The sequence below is a fragment of the Siphateles boraxobius genome, unplaced genomic scaffold (genome assembly GCF_051911475.1).
Source record: "Siphateles boraxobius isolate OS27281-9 unplaced genomic scaffold, OSU_SipBor_1 115, whole genome shotgun sequence".
In the NCBI taxonomy this organism is placed as follows: domain Eukaryota; kingdom Metazoa; phylum Chordata; class Actinopteri; order Cypriniformes; family Leuciscidae; genus Siphateles; species Siphateles boraxobius.
This window is the reverse complement of record NW_027508717.1, coordinates 648207-670591: the sequence shown is the minus strand read 5'-3', so window position 1 is coordinate 670591 and position 22385 is coordinate 648207. Positions and strand designations below refer to the sequence as shown.

Genomic DNA, 22385 nt, shown 5'->3' with positions numbered 1-22385 from the left:
TATTTATTTCCCCCAAAAAATAAAATAAAAATTCTTACTTACCCCAAACTTTTGAACGGTTGAGTTTAATGTCACATAAGCTTCTATTTCAGATAAATTATGTACTTTTCAACTTCATATTCATCAAAGAATCCTGAAATAAAAATGTAACTGTTTTTCAACACTGATAATAATCATAAATATTTGTGAGCAGCAAATCATCATATTATAGATTTCTGGAGGATCATGTGACACTGAAGACTGGAGTAATGATGCTGAAAATTCAGCTTTGATCACAGGAATAAATTACACTTTACTATATATTCACATAGACGACAGATGATTTTTTGTATTTTTAAACATATAAATGCAGCCTTGGTGAGACTTCTTTTAAAAACTTTAAAAAATCTTACCTATCCAAAACTTTTGAACGGCAGTGTGTGTGATCGAGTGCTGGTCTGTAATCGACTAAAGCAGATTCTCGACACTGGCCTTCGAGATCCAACCGTGACCAACTCTCCGGTTACAGAGAGGTGTGTGTGTGGCCTGGAGAGAGGTGTGTGTGTCCTGGAGAGAGGTGTGTGTGTTCTGGAGGGAGGTGTGTGTGGCCTGGAGAGAGGTGTGTGTGGCCTGGAGAGAGGTGTGTGTGTCCTGGAGAGAGGTGTGTGTGTTCTGGAGGGAGGTGTGTGTGTCCTGGAGAGAGGTGTGTGTGTGGCCTGGAGAGAGGTGTGTGTGTGGCCTGGAGAGAGGTGTGTGTGGCCTGCAGAGAGGTGTGTGTGGCCTGGAGAGAGGTGTGTGTGTGGCCTGGAGAGAGGTGTGTGTGTGGCCTGGAGAGAGGTGTGTGTGGCCTGGAGAGAGGTGTGTGTGGCCTGGAGAGAGGTGTGTGTGGCCTGGAGAGAGGTGTGTGTGTCCTGGAGAGAGGTGTGTGTGTGGCCTGGAGAGAGGTGTGTGTGGCCTGGAGAGAGGTGTGTGTGTGGCCTGGAGAGAGGTGTGTGTGGCCTGGAGAGAGGTGTGTGTGTCCTGGAGAGAGGTGTGTGTGTCCTGGAGAGAGGTGTGTGTGTGACCTGGAGAGAGGTGTGTGTGGCCTGGAGAGAGGTGTGTGTGTGTGGCCTGGAGAGAGGTGTGTGTGTGTGTCCTGGAGAGAGGTGTGTGTGTCCTGGAGAGAGGTGTGTGTGGCCTGGAGAGAGGTGTGTGTGTGGCCTGGAGAGAGGTGTGTGTGTGGCCTGGAGAGAGGTGTGTGTGGCCTGGAGAGAGGTGTGTGTGTGGCCTGGAGAGAGGTGTGTGTGGCCTGGAGAGAGGTGTGTGTGGCCTGGAGAGAGGTGTGTGTGGCCTGGAGAGAGGTGTGTGTGTGTGGCCTGGAGAGAGGTGTGTGTGGCCTGGAGAGAGGTGTGTGTGTGGCCTGGAGAGAGGTGTGTGTGGCCTGCAGAGAGGTGTGTGTGGCCTGGAGAGAGGTGTGTGTGGCCTGGAGAGAGGTGTGTGTGGCCTGGAGAGAGGTGTGTGTGGCCTGGAGAGAGGTGTGTGTGTGTGGCCTGGAGAGAGGTGTGTGTGGCCTGGAGAGAGGTGTGTGTGGCCTGGAGAGAGGTGTGTGTGTCCTGGAGAGAGGTGTGTGTGTCCTGGAGAGAGGTGTGTGTGTGGCCTGGAGAGAGGTGTGTGTGGCCTGGAGAGAGGTGTGTGTGGCCTGGAGAGAGGTGTGTGTGGCCTGGAGAGAGGTGTGTGTGGCCTGGAGAGAGGTGTGTGTGGCCTGGAGAGAGGTGTGTGTGGCCTGGAGAGAGGTGTGTGTGGCCTGGAGAGAGGTGTGTGTGGCCTGGTGAAGCCTTTACAGGTGTTTTTGATCAGAGATGGAGCAAAATCTGCAGGAAAGTGGAACTTGAGAGCCAGAGTTGAGAACCACTGCTCATATTATTTCAGCTTTACTTGATTTTTAATAGTCTGTGAAACTAAAACCTCCACCATCACTGCAGGCTTCTGCTTCACTCATGAAAGATCTTTATTTCCAGAGCATGACATTTATACAACCTAAACCATGTCAGTTCTTTGTCAGTAGTGACAAAAAGCTACTTTTTTATTATTATTTAAATGTCTTGTTCCTGCACCATCGAAGACAGAACACGGAAGGCAACTCGACCAGTGTCAAGAAAATGCATCCCATTTCAGTTATATTTAACAACCAGTTTGAAGAGCTGAATGTTGAAAATGTTGGCGTATTTATTAGGTTTGTGAAATAAACATTTCAAAATGGGGTCTTCTATTATATTTGTATAAGTGGCATATATATATATATATGCGTGTGTTATATATCATTAACTTAAGAATTAGTCATGTTAACTAATTGCTCCTTGTATCAGTCATTTTTCCTAGAGAAATTTTGTGGATTTTTTTTTTTTTTTGGAGAAAAGGTAGGACTGTGGCCATTTGCATAAACTCTTAGACTAGTTCTTAAAGTCACCCAGTATTTAATAATTGTGTCCCTAAAAGGGGTCATGAACTGAGAATTCAAATTTTTCCTGATCTTTTGATAGGTAGCTTGTTGTACTAATAAAAAAAAATATTCTCTTCATTTTCAAAACTCAGAACTTCCTTGGTTTCAATAAAAGCAGTTTGTGGAATAACAAGTCTGTGAAACGACAGGATCTGAGAAGTGGAGACTTGTGACGTCAGAGAGTAGCGAAAGATCGTCTTTCGAAAGTATGCGGAAGAATATCAATGTCTACGTCACCGCGTCTTTGGCCCCGCCCACTGGAGCGTTAGTGATTATGGTGCGTTCAAATCCTTCTGGGAAGTTCGTACTTACGAGGTGGGAAGTCGTGTTTACGACGGCAGGTGCGTTCAAGTCACTTTCGTCGGAGTAAGATAGCAAGCAAAGTTGGGCCGATTCTGGCTGAAATGAGTCACTGTCGGCATCGGTGAACAGATAATGGGCCAGATCCGTGCAGACTTTGCATAACACATCTGGCTGACTGACAGCTTTTTCTGTATGGGCCAGTATCGGCTGAAAGCAGTTGTACTAGTGTCCATACTCGGTGTAGCTGTGTGTATTTACCATCGGCTCAAGTTCGTTTTGTCACAAGCGGACCACTACTAGAAGTAAAGAACTCAACCGACTGAAAAAAAGGATTTGGCGGTTAATTTAAAACCTGAGGGGGGATCTTGCAGACGCAGACCAACGTTTTCGAGAGGAATCATTCAGCTGAAAAAAACAAGGTAATTTAATTAATTTATTAGTGTTTGATTTTTTAACTGTCAAGATAAAAATAGTTTGTTTTAATATCTAGATGTTTGCGAGGGAGAGTTGATGAGAAGGCCAAACTTATAGGCATACGGTCTCTTTTTAGGATGTGCTTTTCTATTAGAAAAACTGCTTTGATGAATCCAGTGCACTGTAATGTTAGCTAATTAAATGATATTGAGTTATATTACATTTTGTTTGCAAAAATTTAGTCAGTCAATTCGTCTTTTTCAACAAGTGATTAGTTATCAAATCATATGAGTTGGACCAAGTTACGCTTTCGGCGCCGTATTTCTTTATTAAGGCGACTCTTTCTGATTTGATACACTAACCTTTCAAAAGAGTAATTTATTTGTGAATCAAACTACACTGACCACCACGCTGTTGCTCCATTACAACTGCGGAGACAACAAAAATTAAACAATTATTTTGTATTAACACTGCTGTAGGGAACTCCGAAACAGAAAAGCATTGTAGATAAGTTACATAAGAGAAGCTGAGGCTGTGAGTGCAGAGACGCTCTCCGTGAGTGGTATTTACGACAGTAACGTTAAATACAACTACAAGCACTCTACAGCGACTCTAGGGGGTGCTGTTTGACAAAAACGGAATTCCTGCATAGTGTGCCTTTAATCTTTCTCAAGAAAAAAATATCTAGCCTAATGCTATAAACATACAGATCCTGTCAGCTGGTAAAATCTACTTAAATTGAATGTAATATGGTTTTTACTAGTGTCACAGGCAGGGGGGCAGTATTCACCACTGACACTTCCTTCTCCCAGAGGAACAACACGTATCCCACCCAGCAAATACCAAGGCAAAAGGATTTCGTTTTAAAACAATGAAATGTTCTTTATTAAATAACTTTGTTAAAGAAAGTCTTGGGGGAGTTGTGGGACAGTGGAGCTATAAGGGGTGTCAGCCGGTAGTCGGATGGAGCTTTGGGTTCCACAGGGGTGAGACACCAGGCAAGTTGGCTTGATGTGTTAGCCGGTCCGCTGGGCCCCGCTAATGCAGGACAATAATGGTCAGATGGCTTGATATAATAGGAGGGCCGACCGGACTCCGCTGGGGTGAGGCAGCCGTGGACAGGTGAGCTCGATGCGGCAGGCGGCCCTCTAGGCTCCACTTGTACAGGGCGGCAATGCGCAGGTGAATAGGCCAATTGATGTGATAGGCAGACTCACCAAACGGCTGGATGCGGCGGCGGCTCTCTAGACTCTGCTAGTACAGGGCGGCCATGCACAGGTTAACGGGTCAATTTGATGTAACAAGCAGACTCAAACCACTGGGCGTAACAGCAATGAGAAGGTCGGCTGGATGCAGCGACAGCTCTCTAAACTCTGCTGGTACAGGGAGGCAATGCACAGGTTAACGGGTCAATTTGGTGTGATCTAATGAACAGATGATAGCAGGGATGGCTACTAGCCTATGCTCTCCTTCCCAATATGGGCTCGCTAATGAAGATAACCAGGATGGCTACTAAACAATGCTTACTTTAACAATTACTCCAGGGTACGTCACTCACGCTAGTGTACCATGGGGGAAAACCACTCAAGTTAAATGTCACTTGTGAAGAAACTGCACTCGGGGTGTTCATTTAAGTTGGGCACTCCAACCGAACGTGTACGGCGTATCACCACTACAAATAATTTCTCACACAGGGCGGAGTCACGTGGCTATCCTGTCGTGTATTTGTAGAACAACGTTCAGAGGAATAACAGCTTCCTAGAGTGGTCTAACAGTCACATCAGTATAAAGCAAGCACTTATCTGGCGGGGGCGCGTATCCTCAGCCTCCCGGCATCCACAGGACAGGTCGCTACAGATCTAGTTCTCAGACTCCACATTTAGTCATATGTCCGTCCGCCTTCATCTCGTCACAGCTCGGGATGATCAGCAGGTTCAAAAGCCAGTTCAGCAGCAAGCTAGTCAACAGTTTCCTCAGCTGGTTCAAAAGCCAGTTCAACAGCAAGCTAGTCAACAGTTTCCCTAAGCAGTTTCAAAAGCCAGTTCAACAGCAAGCTAGTCAACAGTTTCCTCAGCAGTTTCAACAGTCAGTTCAACAAGCTTGTCAACAGTTTCCTCAGCTGGTTCAACAGCAAGCTAGTCAACAGTTTCCTCAGCAGTTTCAACAGTCATTTCAACAAGCTAGTCAACAGTTTCCTCAGCTGGTTCAACAGCAAGCTAGTCAACAGTTTCCTCAGCTGGTTCAACAACAAGCTAGTCAACAGTTTCCTCAGCAGTTTCCTCAGTCAGGTCAACAACAAACTAGTCAACAGTTTCAACAGTCAGTTCAACAAGCAAGACAGCAGTTTCCTGGTAAGGGCAGCCTTTCAGATGCCCATACCAGGATGATCGTTACCTGACCACATTGGTTCCAGTGGCTGGATCATCTGGTCTTCAGTTCCCGACCCACTACAAGCGCTTTGTTGTGAATATGTTCACATTTGTAGATCCAGCATCACTGGCTCCTCTGCAGGAAACCGTATGCTCTGCAGCCTTACCTCAACCCTTAATATTAGTGCTTTTTACAGTGAATTCTATGGCTTAACCCTTTCCCCCCCTCTGTTAGATCTTCATCCACTGTAGAACAGCGGTGTGCCATCCCTCCTCTGGCTCCTGTGAGCAAAGTTGCACTAGGAAAAGTGAGTGCTTGCTGGAAGTTGACTTCAGGAACTGAGAATTTATTTAAATGCCCCTCATGCTTCTACCACTTTTTACAGGAAGAGAAGCGAACGACAAGACCATCTCTAGTGGCCAAACTGTGGTGTCTAGTGGAGGAGTTATCCTGGTCAAGTGAATTTTAGTGTTTTAATAAACTTCATGAAACTCAACACGTTTCTCTTTGGTTTTCATTTCTGACTGGAGTTGGATGTTTCATGACTGTTGTCTGTTTGACTTCTAGGGCTGCACTACTAAACCCTTTTTCTTTGGTGCATTGAGATTCTTGACTTGAACTACTTGAACTAAAAGAACCAAGTTTCTGCCTAAGCCATTTAACTTTACTATTTGCCAAGTTCTAGTTGTTAACTTGGGCCCCTGTTCATGTTTGACATATCAAATATTGGCTTTACATATGACTTTATGGCTGGACTAGTATAACTGCATCTATTGATGCCCAAACCCCTCTAAGGTCACGCAAGTATAGAATCATATCTTGGGATAAAGGATGAGTGCAGGTTGACACTGATTTTATCCCAGTTTTTGAAGTACTTTTTTTCAGGCTAGTCCCAGTAATGTTTATTGAAAGTAGACTGCTTTCATTTAAGCATTAATCCCTTAACTGTTGTATCCCAACGAGGTAGCTGTCCAAGGCCTAGTTTACACCTGGTACTAAGAAGGATTTTTGTAAATCAGATCACCAGTGGACTGTGGTAAAGAGCTTGTCTATTTTTGGCCACTTCCAGAGGTAGTCAAACGCATTCGACCAGATTTCTTTCATAGAGTAGATGCTCATGTGGTTGAATGTGTTCGAACAGCCGCAAAACAGTGTACTCTGTACGCCTACTGACCTAGTACGTAAACATTTTAAGGGGTGCGCTAGCAGGTGTGATTTAAAATTTCTCTGCTTAGCCCCGCTTTTCCGTAGTTGCTCGAGCATCCATGGCATCGGTGCATGTTCGTTGGAAATATTTGCCGTCAGGATGAATGATTGCATGCTTTTAATCATCAATTTGAGCAGCTCTTGAGGTTCTTATCCAGAATGTGAGATGAAATTCTTGCTGGTATAGCTGTGTTTACAGACTTTGATGAGGCCTGCACTTATTTCTTTGCGCTGTCCATTTAGTTGTCATCGGTGGGAAAACCTCTCTCCACGATTGCGTATGTTGGGTTTTTCACAACTAGAACATGACGGCTGCACAAATAGATTTTAAAATACCAGGCACCGTTTTTATTATATTTCTTACTGTGGTATTGTAATTTTAGGGATGAAAAAAAGACATAATAATAGACATAACTGAAATGCGGGACACTACAGGTGAAACTCAAAAAATTAGAATATCGTGCAAAAGTTCATGTATTTCAGTAATTCAAATTAAAAAGTGAAACTAATATATTTAGTATATATAACTATATACATATGGATGATTATACTTTTTTTTATTGATTTCATGTAATATTCTAATTTTTTGAGATTTTGAATTTGGGGTTTTCATAAGCTGTAAGCCATAATCATCAAAATGATAACTTTTGCAGGATATTCAAATTTTTCGAGTTTCACCTGTATGTCTTGCGGGACAAAGACACTAGAAAAGGCAGTATCTTCACAACTATGGTATCTGTGAGAATTTTCAATCAGGCTTTAGACCGTATCAGTACTGAGACAGCTCTCATTAGAGTCACAAATGATTTGCTCTTATCTGATCGTGGTTGTATATCTCTATTAGTGCTACTCGATCTTAGTGCTGCATTTGACACTATCGACCACAACATTCTTTTAAATAGACTCGAAAATTATGTTGGCACTAGTGGAATTGCACTAGCATGGTTTAAATCATACTTATCTGACGAATATCAGTTTGTAGCAGTAAATGAAGAGATGTCTTATCGGTCATAAGTTCAGTACGGTGTACCACAAGGCTCAGTACTAGGACGGTTGCTGTTCACTCTGTACATGCTACCCTTAGGAGATATCATTAGGAAGCATGGCATTAGTTTTCACTGTTATGCTGATGATACTCAGCTCTGTATTTCCTCACGCCCTGACGAAACTTACCAATCCACAAAATTAACGGAATGCGTAGCTGATATAAAAAACTGAATGACTAGTAATTTCCTACTACTTAATTCTGAAAAAACAGAGATTCTAATTATTGGACAAAAAACGGCCTCACGTAATAACCTAGAGTGCTGTCTAACGCCCGTTTCACACAAATTCCGTGTGCAGTGCGTATGCGGTGCGTGTTGCGGTGCGTATGCGGTACAGGAGCAGCACACGCTATAGTGCTTTCACATATGCTGCGTTTGCAGTGCAGTGCGTAACTGATCCGCGGCTGTACCACAAACACATAGGCTACTCACTATTTTTATTTCAAATCCAGAAGTGCAGCAACTTTTATAAAAAAAAAAATTTGTCAGCATTGCGATTCTCTTTGTATACAAACTTGAATGGACGTATGCACGTTTAAACACAATTTAAACAACATAGGCCTATAATTCCATGCATTACTTCTATATACTGTATATTAAGTTGCTCAGGCAAGTGGTGAAATATTTAACCATGTAGCCTACTTATATTAAAATCGCAAACGTTTTAAATTAAAACTTAAAATTGACAAAAACAGCCGACTCTCATGCCTTTTCTTTTGCATTTAAATTTTAATACAATAAATCATGCATGTCACAAAGAAGTTGTTTCTCCACCTCCACGAATGTCGTTCTTTATGTCCTTGTTAAGGTAAATTGTAGTTTTCCTTGCTTAAAACCCCGGTCTTAAAGTAAAAAGATGAAAAGTAGTATTTAATTAAATACATTTATGGTGAGATTACTACATTTTATTGAATTAAATGCATTTATGGTGAAATTACTACATTTTCAGGTCAATCTGTGTTCATTTTGATCACGAACCGTGCGTTGTCCCTTTAATTCAGCGTTTGCAGCACAGCAAAAATAGACTCGGTGCGGAAACGATCGCTGCACTGCTGTATACGCACCGCAACTGGAACGGATTGACGGACTGCATCCGCGTGCAGTGTGAAAGGGCGTAACACTTGATCGCTGCTCTGTCAAGCCCTCGTCGTCGGTTAGGAACCTGGGTGTGCTCTTTGAAACCTATCTTTCATTTGAAAGTCACGTGACTAGTATCTGTAAAACTGCATTTTTTCATCTTAAAAATATAAATTACGTAATTTGCTCTCGATGAAAAATGCAGAACAATTGGTTCATGCGTTCGTGACATCAAGGCTAGATTATTGTAATGCTCTACTGGGTGGTTGCCCTGCACGTTTAATACATAAAATACAGCTGGTCCAAAGCGCAGCCGCTAGAGTTCTTACCAGAACCAGGAAGTATGACAATATTAGCCCGGTTCTGTCAACACTGCATTGGCTCCCTATTAAACATTGTATACATTTTAAAATGTTGCTGATTACTTACAAAGCACTAAATGGTTTAGCTCCCCTGTACTTGAGCGAGCTCTTAACACGTTATAGTCCTTCACGTCTACTGCGATCTCAAAATCATCAACCCCTCATGGACACCTCAAGAAACTCGACTCCATACTCCAACTGGATAAATATCGTGAAAGTTCTGATCCTATCTGACTTCTTACCTATAATGCTGCCTGAATCATAATCATACACTGTTCGTTCATTGGCCAAAGGAGGACTGGCCCCCTGACTGAGCCTGGCTTCTCCCAAGGTTTTTTTCTCCATTCTGTCACCTGATGGACTTTTTGTTCCTTGCCACTGTTGCCTTTTCGCCTTTCTTCGCCTTTGTCGCCATTGGCTTTTGGCTTGCTTAGTTGGGGACATTTAATTTTGTATTTAACAATACTATTACAACATTATTTTCCTGTTATCTCTGTAAAGCTGCTTTCGAACAATCTGTATTGTAAAAAGCGCTATATAAATAAAGGTGACTTGACTTGACAAAACTCACAATTTCGGGACTGTCCCGCAGATTGCGGGAGAGGTGGTCATCCTATGTTGTCATCTGCCCACGAAAATGTCAAAGGAAAAACGTTTCTGTTTTTAGTACATCGTCGTTATTTAATCTTTCCCTGAATGTACAGGCCTGTTGCCATGAGAACTCAATGATGTGTTTCAAAGAGAGAAAAAACAATCCAGAATGGCTAAAACTTCTAATATAATATTCAGCTACTGAAGGATAAAAAAGGCTGTATTCAGAATGGCAGAAATAGTACTAACATACTATTCTGAATTCAGCTCAATGTGGTTTTATGTATGTTCAAAAGGGTGGGAAAACAAGAAAAATGGACTTTTAAGAAACAATAGAATCACGTAGTTGCATAAACTCCCACTCGTGCAAGTCTGGAGAATCATGACTGTTAATGAAGAGGGAGGGATTATCATTAATTAGCCAAAGTCTGTATAGTACAAAAAGACCGAAGGGCAGCATCTCGGCAGTGTGAGTAGCTGTTGAACAATGGCAGGAAGTTGGTGTGCTGTTCAGTCTCTGGCACTTTGTGTTTGGTTTTGTGCTTTCTGTCATGCTGTTCCGAAGTGGAGTGATCTGCCCCAGAATCCTCAAGCTCTGATGTTCCAGCAAACTGAGCAGCGGATTCAGAAGCCAGTTCAACAGCAAGCTAGTCAATGGTTTCCCCAGCAGGTTCAGAAGCCAGTTCAACAACAAACTAGTCAACAGTTCCCTCAGCTGGATCAAAAGCCAGTTCAACAGCAATCTAGTCAACAGTTCCCTCAGCGGTTTCAACACTCAGTTCAACAAGCTAGTCAACAGTTTCCTCAGCTGGTTCAAAATCCAGTTCAACAGCAAACTAGTCAACGGTTTCCTCAGCAGTTTCAAAAGCCAGTTCAACAGCAAGCTAGTCAACAGTTTTCTCAGCAGTTTCAACAGTCAGTTCAACAACAAGCTAGTCAGCAGTTTCCTCAGTCAGGTCAACAACAAGCTAGTCAACAGTTTCCTCAGCAGTTTCAACAGTCAGTTCAACAAGCTAGTCAGCAGTTTCAGCCTAAGCAGCCAGTGGCAAAGGCAGAGCCCCTTGACAAGTGTACTGTAGCTGATTATGAGCAGATCCAATGTGGACCACCTGGTATCAGTGGTGCTGAGTGTGCTGCTATCAACTGCTGCTTTAATGGCCAGCAGTGTTACTATGGGAAGGCAGGTAAGAGTGTAGAGGCATTCATGTTAAACTGATCCTCACAATAACCTGCTCTTGTAACTCGTTCCAGTGACTGTCCAGTGTATAAGAGATGGGCAGTTTGTGGTAGTGGTGGCTAGAGATGTTACGCTGCCTCGATTGAGCCTGGATTCAGTCCGTCTCCTGGGTGGAAATGATCCAGCTTGCAGTCCTGTGGGATCCACACCTTTCTTTGCTATATACCAGTTCCCTGTCACTGCATGTGGCACAAGCATAATGGTGAGTAGCTGCTTGTGGTTTTGTTCTGCATGGCTTAGAATGGATTGGATCCCAACAATGTTACTATTTGCAGGAGGACAGTGGCTATGTGGTGTATGAAAACAGAATGACCTCCTCATATGAAGTGGGTATCGGACCACTTGGTTCCATCACGAGGGACAGCCATTTTGAGTAAGTGATGTATGCTTTATCATAAATGGGAATCATTGACAAATGCTACAAGCTCACTGTTTGTTGTCCAGGCTTCTCTTCCAGTGTAGGTACTCTGGTACCTCTGTGGAAGCTCTGGTCGTGGAAGTCAACACCGTTCCTCCACCTCCACCAGTAGCTGCTCCTGGACCCCTCAGGGTGGAGCTTAGACTGGCAAACGGTCAATGTGTCACCAAAGGCTGTGCAGAAGGTAAGCGTATGTCCCAAGTATGCCTAAAGCCTTTCTAAAACTCCAGTTTCTAGTTAAACACTGCATTCTTCCTCAGGGGACGAGGCGTACACGTCCTACTACAGTGATTCTGATTATCCAGTTACAAAAGTCCTGCGGGAGCCTGTGTATGTAGAGGTGCACATTTTGGAGAGGACCGACCCCAACATTGTCCTGATGCTGGGACATTGCTGGGCCACATCAACCCCCAGTCCACTCAGTCTACCCCAATGGGATCTTCTAGTTGATGGGTGAGTAAGGCAAGTCTTTATCCATCTATTGTGCTGGAAGGCATTTCTGACTGCCTCTTTGCCTTTCAGATGCCCTTACCAGGATGATCGTTACCTGACCACATTGGTTCCAGTGGCTGGATCATCTGGTCTTCAGTTCCCAACCCACTACAAGCGCTTTGTTGTGAAGATGTTCACATTTGTAGATCCAGCATCACTGGCTCCTCTGCAGGAAACCGTATGCTCTGCAGCCTTACCTCAACCCTTATATTAGTGTTTTTTACAGTGAATTCTATGGCTTAACCCTTTGCCCCCCTCTGTTAGATCTTCATCCACTGTAGTACAGCGGTGTGCCATCCCTCCTCTGGCTCCTGTGAGCAAAGTTGCACTAGGAAAAGTGAGTGCTTGCTGGAAGTTGACTTCAGGAACTGAGAATTTATTTAAATGCCCCTCATGCTTCTACCACTTTTTACAGGAAGAGAAGCGAACGACAAGACCATCTCTAGTGGGCAAACTGTGGTGTCTAGTGGAGAAGTTATCCTGGTCAAGTGAATTTTAGTGTTTTAATAAACTTCATGAACCTCAACACGTTTCTCTTTGGTTGTCATTTCTGACTGGAGTTGGATGTTTCATGACTGTTCTCTGTTTGACTTCTAGGGCTGCACTACTAAACCCTTTTCTTTGGTGCATTGAGGTTCTTGACTTGAACTACTTGAACTAAAAGAACCAAGTTTCTGCCTAAGCCATTTAACTTTACTATTTGCCAAGTTCTAGTTGTTAACTTGGGCCCCTGTTCATGTTTCACATATCAAATTTTGGCTTTACATATGACTTTATAGCTGGACTAGCATAACCGCATCTATTGATGCCCAAACCCCTCTAAGGTCACGCAAGTACAGAATCATATCTTGGGATAAAGGAGGAGTGCAGGTTGACTGATTTTATCCCAGTTTTTGCAGTACTTTTTTCAGGCTAGTCCCAGTAATGTTTATTGAAAAGTAGACTGCTTTCATTTAAGCATTAATCCCTTAACTGTTGTATCCCAATGAGGTAGCTGTCCAAGGCCTAGTTTACACCTGGTATTAAGAAGGATTTTTGTAAATCAGATCACCAGTGGACTGTGGTAAAGAGCTTGTCTATTTTTGGCCACTTCCAGAGGTAGTCAAACGCATCTGACCAGATTGCTTTCATAGTGTAGATGCTCATGTGGTTGAATGTGTTCGAACAGCCGCAAAACAGTGTACTCTACCGCCTACTTAGTACGTAAACATTTTAAGGGGTGCGCTAGCAGGTGTGATTTAAACTTTCTCTGCTTAGCCCGGCTTTTCCGTAGTTGCTCGAGCATCGGTGCATGTTCGTTGGAAATATTTGCCGTCAGGATGAATGATTGCATGCTTTAAATCATCAATTTGAGCAGCTCTTGAGGTTCTTATCCAGAATGTGAGATGAAAATCTTGCTGGTATAGCTGTGTTTACAAACTTTGATGAGGCCTGCATTTATCTCTTTGCGCTGTCCATTTAGTTGTCATCAGTGGGAAAACCTCTCTCCACGGTTGCGTATGTTGGTTATTTCCACAACTAGAACATGACGGCTGCACAAATAGATTTTTAAATGCCAGGCACCGTTTTTATTATATCTCTTACTGTGGTATTGTAATTTTAGTGATGAAAAAAAGACATAATAATAGACATAACTGAAATGCGGGACACTACAGGTGAAACTCAAAAAATTAGAATATCGTGCAAAAGTTCATGTATTTCAGTAATTCAAATTAAAAAGTGAAACTAATATATTTAGTATATATAACTATATACATATGGATGATTATACTTTTCAGAGGGCCAACATTTCTGCATTTAAAATCCTTTATTTTATTGATTTCATGTAATATTATAATTTTTTGAGATTTTGAATTTGGGGTTTTCATAAGCTGTAAGCCATAATCCTCAAAATGATAACTTTTGCAGGATATTCAAATTTTTCGAGTTTCACCTGTATGTCTTGCGGGACAAAGACAATAGAAAAGGCAGTATCTTCACAACTATGGTATCTGTGAGAATTTTCAATCAGGATTTAGACCGTATCATAGTACTGAGACAGCTCTCATTAGAGTCACAAATGATTTGCTCTTATCCGATCGTGGTTGTATATCTCTATTGGTGCTACTCGATCCTAGTGCTGCATTTGACACTATCGACCACAACATTCTTTTAAATAGACTCGAAAATTATGTTGGCACTAGTGGAATTGCACTAGCATGGTTTAAATCATACTTATCTGACCATTATCAGTTTGTAGCAGTAAATGAAGAGATGTCTTATCGCTCAAAAGTTCAGTATGGTGTACCACAAGGCTCAGTACTATGACGGTTGCTGTTCACTCTGTACATGCTACCCTTAGGAGATATCATTAGGAAGCATGGCATTAGTTTTCACTGTTATGCTGATGATACTCAGCTCTGTATTTCCTCACGCCCTGACGAAACCTACCAATCCACAAAATTAACGGAATGCGTAGCTGATATAAAAAACTGGATGACTAGTAATTTCCTACTACTTAATTCTGAAAAAAACAGAGATTCTAATTATTGGACAAAAAACGGCCTCACGTAATAACCTAGAGTGCTGTCTAACGCTTGATGGCTGCTCTGTCAAGCCCTCGTCGTCGGTTAGGAACCTGGGTGTGCTCTTTGATACCAATCTTTCATTTGAAAGTCACGTGACTAGTATCTGTAAAACTGCATTTTTTCATCTTAAAAATATATATAAATTACGTCATTTGCTCTCTCTGAAAAATCAGAACAATTGGTTCATGCGTTCGTGACATCAAGGCTAGATTATTGTAATGCTCTACTGGGTGGTTGCCCTGCACGTTTAATACATAAACTACAGCTGGTCCAAAGCGCAGCCGCTAGAATTCTTACCAGAACCAGGAAGTATGACCATATTAGCCCGGTTCTGTCAACACTGCATTGGCTCCCTATTAAACATTGTATAAATTTTAAAATGTTGCTGATTACTTAAAAAGCACTAAATGGTTTAGCTCCCCTGTACTTGAGCGAGCTCTTAACACGTTATAGTCCTTCACGTCTATTGCGATCTCAAAATCATCAACCCCTCATGGACAACTCAAGAAACTCGACTCCATACTCCAACTGGATAAATATCGTGAAAGTTCTGATCCCATCTGACTTCTTACCTATAATGCTGCCTGAATCATAATCATACACTGTTCGTTCATTGGCCAAAGGAGGACTGGCCCCCTGACTGAGCCTGGCTTCTCCCAAGGTTTTTTTCTCCATTCTGTCACCTGATGGACTTTTTGTTCCTTGCCACTGTTGCCTTTTCGCCTTTGGCGCCATTGGCTTTTGGCTTGCTGAGTTGGGGACATTTAATTTTGTATTTAAAAATACTATTACAACATTATTTTCCTGTTATCTCTGTAAAGCTGCTTTGAAACAATCTGTATTGTAAAAAGCGCTATATAAATAAAGGTGACTTGACTTGACAAAACTCACAATTTCGGGACTGTCCCGCAGATTGCGGGAGAAGTGGTCATCCTATGTTGTCATCTGCCCACGAAAATGTCAAAGGAAAAACGTTTCTGTTTTTAGTACATCGTCGTTATTTAATCATACCCTGAATGTACAGGCCTGTTGCCATGAGAACTCTATGATGTGTTTCAAAGAGAGAAAAAACAATCCAGAATGGCTAAAACTTCTAATATAATATTCAGCTACTAAAGGATAAAAAAGGCTGTATTCAGAATGGCAGAAATAGTACTAGCATACTATTCTGAATTCAGCTCAATGTGGTTTTATGTATGTTCAAAAGGGTGGGAAAACCAGAAAAATGGACTTTTAAGAAACAATAGATTCACCTAGTTGCATAAACTCCCACTCGTGCAAGTCTGGAGAATCATGGCTGTTAATGAAGAGGGAGGGATTATCATTAATTAGCCAAAGTCTGTATCGTACAAAAAGACCGAAGGGCAGCATCTCGGCAGTGTGACTAGCTGTTGAACAATGGCAGGAAGTTGGTGTGCTGTTCAGTCTCTGGCACTTTGTGTTTGGTTCTGTGCTTTCTGTCATGCTGTTCCGAAGTGGAGTGATCTGCCCCAGAATCCTCAAGCTCTGATGTTCCAGCAAACTGAGCAGCGGATTCAGAAGCCAGTTCAACAGCAAGCTAGTCAATGTTTTCCTCGGCTGGTGTAGCCGGTCGATTTAGACATTTGAGTTTAATTTTATATATTTTTTATGTGTAAAGAGAATTGTTGTATAAATTGTTAACTTCAGCAAAACTTGTATTCAATGTTCTATTATTCGATGGCACACATCGCATGGTTCTCATTTAGTTGCCATCACAAATCCTGACGATACATATGCATCTGACCCCACGAAGGTCGCTGTGTAATTCACACCCTGACTAAGACCCATTAGGGGAAGCATTTAAATAATCCTATAGATGCATAGAAAAAATGAAGAATCGCATCGAATTTTAATGTGAATCGCATTGAATCGAATCTTTCTGATTTTGCAAAAATCGCTCTTGAATCGAATCGAAAACCTATGAATCGTGAATCGAATCGATTCGCTGCCTACCCAAAGATTCACAGCCCTAAAAACTGGTCAAGTTTAATTTATTCATTACTCAAGCGCCCGAGGGCATAATCAGGGTAATTTGAACAACATGCTTATTTCCATAGCAATGGAGTATGAAATCTGTACAGTAATAAGAACACTTGGATATAGTCAACATTTCAAAACCTTTTAGGGGATTATAGGGAATTATTAATCGTTATAAATTGCTATATCGTTATAAAACGATTTTAGGGGATTATTAATCTTCAGAGTTTTACAAGTTCTCAAAAAGTAGGCTTGAGTTTGTCCACTTAACAGCACATCTGCAAAACATTTCAGAAACGCGAGATCAAAAAACTAACTGGAAATTAAAATAATTACAGGCCTTATTCATTCCATTTATAAACATTTAGTTTCATATAAACTGCATATAAAGGCTATGTGTGTGATGTGATAATTGTAACCACTGCCTCTTTTCTCTTCAGAGAACCTGTTGCAATAGCCATTATTTCACTCCGTCTCGGTTAAATATAGCCATGATATAGTCCGGCTATGTGTAACCCACTTATAGCCAAAATAACATTGAATCTGGTTACATGTCATTTTTTCCAAAATAACTTGCGAGATGTATGATATTCCATCATTATTGTATATCATCATTGATGTATGATATTCCATCGCTAACACAGAAACCGATAATTCTCGGGACAGCAGCAATTGCCCAAATTTCAATCTTAACCATTCTATAACATCAGAAACGATCTTAAAACAGGGCTTTAAGTGTAAAATACCGAACTTGTCCTTTAAGATTGAGCCACTGTAGTCACTTGGACTATTTTAACAATGTATTTAATAACTTTTCGGGGCCGGCAAGCTTCAATCCCTTAGAAGCCTATGGAGGAGTGATCCAGCTCTCAGATTTAATCAAAAATATGTTCATTCGTGTTCCGAAGATGAACGAAGGTCTTACGGGGTTGAACAACATGAGGGAGAGTAAATACTGACAGAATTTTCATTTTTAGGTGAAATATCCCTTTAACATGGTACATGCACGTGTATTGTAACCCTATGTGTCCATGTGCAATCTATTATAATGTGTTATGAAAGCCACAAATATATTTTACTCTCTTCTATCGTTATGATATGAAAAAAGGACTTTTTAACTTGGCAAGTTTATTTGTAAAGCACATTTCAACAGCAAGGCAATATAAAAATACAATATAAGAAAATAATTAAACACTTTAAAATAATAATAATTTGTCCAATTTATAAAATGTAGTGGCAAACAAAGCTAAAAGTATTTAGCCTTAACTTAAAAAAAAACGTTTTTCTTGGAGTTGGTTCCAGATATATGGTGCATACAAACTGCAAACATTGACCAGAGAGCTTATCTCTGTTTTAGGCTGAATAATTGTGATGCACAGTATATAAATAAATAAATAAATGAAAATAAAGCCAACAATTAATTGTTGTTTAAAAAAAGGTTTTGTATTTTATTTATTTTCTCATTCTTCATATTTTTATTATCTTAAGGTGTTGATGTTCCATATTTTATTTGGTCATTTTTTTGTTTTGATCTTTTTGCAAGTTGTTTAAGTTGTTAATGTACTTTTTCTAAATAAAACTTTTATATTTAATTTGTTTGGATGGATTGTCATTTATGAGAACCTGTTATATTTGAGTGAAAAATGATTTTAATCCTTTAGCAATCATTTTGTTGTCTATTAGGCGTATATATATATATATATATATATATATAAATGTAGTCGTTCAATAGCCATCTAATTGATGACTATTCTTGGGCTAGGGTTAGACGTCTATTAGATTTTCACTGACAGCCCAAATTCAGCCTTATTTTAGTCTAGACGTCTGGGCTGTTTTGACGGCTATTAGACGTCTTTTAGATGTAAAATTGCTTGCTGAACAATCTATGTTGTGGTTCTAACGGCACTGAACTTGAACGTCACGGCCGAGCGCCACTAGCCTATTTTAGTAGTCACACAATAACTTGACAATTTCATTTCAATTTAATATATCACTATAGGCCTACATATTCTTTTTACATTTTTAAAAAAAAAGGCTGTTTTTGTAACATATGAAATTTGCTTTTCAAAAGACAGGTTGCGGTCTAGTATAACACCCAGGTCTTTTACTGTAGCGGATAAAGTAACAGGGCATCCTACTATGTTAAAGTCGTGCTGTGAAGGGTTTTGTGGACGGTTTTTAGAACCGATAAGTATTACCTCTGTCTTGTCTGGATTTAATAAAAGAAAATTACGCGTCATCCAATCTTTTATATCATTAACACAATCTGTCAATTTGGATAATTTAGTGTATTCATCTGGCCGTGATGAAATATATATTTGAGTGTCATCAGCATAACAATGGAAACTAATTCCATGTTTCCTTAGAATATTACCAAGTGGCAGCATATATATTGAGAATAATAAAGGGCCTAACACAGATCCCTGCGGCACTCCATAGTTTGCCGAAGTTATAATCGATTTTTCTCCATTTAAGTAGACGAAATGGTAGCGGTCAGATAAGTATGACCTGAACCAGCTTAATGCTTGTCCTTGAACACCAGTGTAATTTTGTAGTCGATCTAAGAGTATTGTGTGATCTATAGTATCGAACGCAGCACTAAGATCAAGTAAAACTAGTACTGAGATACAGCCTTGGTCCGAAGCTAAAAGTAAATCATTTGTGATTCTAACAAGCGCAGTTTCAGTGCTATGATGTGGCCTGAATCCAGACTGAAACTTTTCATAGATGTCGTTTTCTTGCAAGAAAGAGCCGAGTTGAGCAAACACAACTTTTTCTAATATTTTTGACATAAATGGAAGATTCGAAATGGGTCTGTAATTTGCTAGGTTATTTGGATCTAATTGTGGTTTCTTAATAAGAGGTTTTATAACTGCCAGCTTGAACGTTCTTGGAACATGACCTAAAGATAAAGATGAGTTAATAATATTGAGAAGAGGCTCTTCCACTATAGGTAACACTTCTTTCAGTAGTTCAGTTGGTATAGAATCTAATAAACATGTTGATGTTTTAGATGAAGTGATAAGTTTATTTAACTCTTTTTGTTCTATGGTTGTAAAGCATTGTAATTGTTCTTGCGGGGTGATAATTGCGGCTGAATTATTATAAGGCGCGAGCAGAGATCGAACGTTTACGATTTTGATTCTGATGCTTTCAATTTTCTCGGTGAAGAAGTTCATGAAATCATTACTACTAAACTGTAACAAGGTATTTTGTTCAGACGACGTCTGTTTATTTGTTAGTCTAGCCACGGTATTAAATAAAAACCTTGGATTATTTCGGTTGTTTTCTATTAATTTGCTGAGGTGCTCCGCCCTGGCCGTTTTAAGGGCCTTTTTATAACGTGACATACTGTCTTTCCACACGATTCTAAAGACCTCTAAATTAGTTTTTTTCCATTTACGCTCTAAATTACGGGTTTCTCTCTTTAAAACATACGTAGTATTATTGTACCATGGTGCTATACTTTTTTCTCTGACCTTTTTTAATCTAATGGGTGCAACAATATCCAATGTTCTAGAGAGAATGGAGCTCATAGTGCTAGTCAGTTCGTCTAGTTCATCTGTTTGTTTGGGTTCAGGCAGCAGCTGGGACAGATCAGATAAGCTATTTGAGAAATGATCTATGGTGGATGGACGAATTGTTCTACCTGGTCGATTACGTGGCGCAGCATGACATATTATAGCAGTGCGTAATATGCAAGTTACCAAGTAGTGGTCAGTGACATCATCACTTTGCGATACAATATCTATATCGGTTGGATCGGTTCCATATGATATAATTAAATCGAGTGTATGATTAAGACGATGAGTTGGTCCGGTGACGTTTTGCTGGACCCCGAAGGAGTTTAATAAATCTGTAAACGCAACCCCTAACGCATCATTTAAATTATCTACGTGTATGTTAAAATCTCCAACAATTAATGCTTTATCGACGTTGACCAAAAGATCTGACAGAAAGTCAGCAAACTCTTTTAGGAAATTGGCGTAAGGCCCTGGAGGGTAGCCAATGCTAGAGATAATGTGTTTTTTTTTCTTACATCTAAGAGCGTAACATTTAGCACAAGCACTTCAAACGAATTAAACCTATGACGAGTTTTCGTAACCTATGGATAGTAAAGTGATCCATTTATTGTAGTGTTTAAATGGGACCAGCAATATTTCAGGGTTTCAATCACTAAACAAACATGTGCTTGTGAGAAACTTTTAAAGTTATTCTGGATCTGTTCATGTCAGTGATTATGAGGCCTGAGGTGACCAAGCATATATTAAATGAAGCCCAAAGATTAGTTGAAGTCAATCTCTTAATGAAATATTTTCTCCAGTGTGTATTCAACAAAAAATAATGGACACTTCACCCATTTGCATTAAGCTTTGTATCATTAGAAACCCAGCCAAATTTTTGAATGGTCGTGCATTATTCCCTCATTTTCCCCTGAGACGGGAGAAATAAGGATTTCAGTGTTGCAGTTCCTGCTTATAATGATGTAAAGATCGTAATTTTGCGTCATTCTAAGCAGGAAGTCCCATATCTTTGTAGAGGGGTTGAGACTACAAACACTCATTCCTCATTTCTCCAGGGGGGGCCCCACTCACACTACAGACCTATTACAGATCAGTGGGTGGGACTTCACTTTCTGAAACTAAAAACGGAAGAGTGATTTCTCTGATAGGCGGATACCTCATAGGCGCTGTTCTGGATTAGTGGGAGTGGCTTGTGGAGCTTTGCAATGTGGTGCATTGTGGGAGTTGTTGTCTTTCATACAAATGCGCCCTAAAGTTATTTTCTGCATTCCTCGGTCAAGAAGGCACCAAATTTGACATTTATTTTAAATTTCGACTACATATATGACCCACTTTCAATAAAGATTAATGTTGAAATGGGTGAAATAATTCTTTGAAGCCAGTTAGACTTACACTTAATTCACCCTGATACTCCAGAAGTGTAGATGGATATGTGAGATTAGAAGAGAACCCAAACACACCCTTTAGGACGGGTAAATCACTATACTCTGCTGTTATTACTGTACTTGAATTGTACCAACGGGAGAAAATCTCTCTTTTGCTATTTAATCCATCCCATGATAAATTACCTCCTCTTACTGTATCTCTTACATCAAAATCTCTATGACTTGGCTGAGTCAAGTATATGTCCACAGCAGCCAAGAGGGTGCTCAGGGGAACCAGTTCAACTTTACCAAGAGCAGTGTGGTTTGTTGCAAGTTCCCTAAATCCGAAAGAGATATGTGTATAGTTTAAATCAATTTCTAGCAAAGAATACATAAGGTCAAGATCTACCTCTGAGGTCAGCTGCCAAAACCAAAACTTGGAATATTTATGATCAATGTAACCATTTCCAGTAGTCTTCAGATTGGATTTCAGACCATCAGCGTTCACATAGATGTTAGCTTGATTATCCATTTTTCCCTTAAGTTTGATAGCATCAGGGAATGTAGAATCTGTGGTTATTTGGGTTGCAGACTCAATAGAGATAAAGGAAAGAGTTGCATCTAGCTTCAAGGTATTGTCAGCATCTCCATGTCCAGCAGCCTCTGAATCTGGACGATCAAAAGTGTACTTGATCTTTAGGTTTAATGCTGCCTTTGGGTGGGCCTTGGTGTCCGCAGAAAGTTGATGAGTAGCATCAATAGTGAACCTTGTCATATTAATCTTAGCAACTGTGTCCACAGACAATACAGCCTCATAGATATCTTCCAGAGTCAAGGTACTCTCGTGATTACCGTCAATGTGGGCATTCTCCAAAGACAAAGAAGAGGCCAATTTTAATCCACTTTTTGTGGTCAGGCTAGTGGTTCCATCAAGCTTGGCCTTCAATCCCTGAAACAC

General features: G+C 40.7%; 1 protein-coding gene and 1 long non-coding RNA gene across 2 annotated transcripts; both read left to right on the top strand.

Annotated features, from left to right (window-relative positions):
- The first annotated feature begins 216 nt into the window (after positions 1–216).
- LOC143707722 (uncharacterized) lies at positions 217–1648 on the top strand. Its single transcript, XR_013193201.1, has 3 exons — positions 217–514; positions 1100–1166; positions 1540–1648. It is a non-coding gene; the product is annotated as an uncharacterized LOC143707722 (long non-coding RNA).
- Positions 1649–10307: 8659 nt separating this feature from the next.
- Positions 10308–12500, top strand: LOC143707539 (zona pellucida sperm-binding protein 4-like). The gene is made up of 8 exons (XM_077200022.1): positions 10308–11011; positions 11079–11266; positions 11340–11437; positions 11509–11666; positions 11743–11935; positions 12005–12152; positions 12239–12311; positions 12390–12500. Exons 1-8 carry the CDS (start codon positions 10315–10317, stop codon positions 12464–12466), a joined length of 1632 nt encoding a protein of 543 aa, XP_077056137.1. The 5' UTR covers positions 10308–10314; the 3' UTR covers positions 12467–12500.
- Positions 12501–22385: the final 9885 nt, after the last annotated feature.

Bases quoted from the DNA above. Each gene is read 5' to 3' on its own strand.
- LOC143707539 (XM_077200022.1), top strand. From the start codon at position 10,315: ATGGCAGGAAGTTGGTGTGCTGTTCAGTCTCTGGCACTTTGTGTTTGG. The intron at 11,267-11,339 runs GTGAGTAGCTGC...TACTATTTGCAG, and splicing joins CATGTGGCACAAGCATAATG to GAGGACAGTGGCTATGTGGT. The intron at 11,667-11,742 runs GTAAGCGTATGT...ATTCTTCCTCAG, and splicing joins CACCAAAGGCTGTGCAGAAG to GGGACGAGGCGTACACGTCC.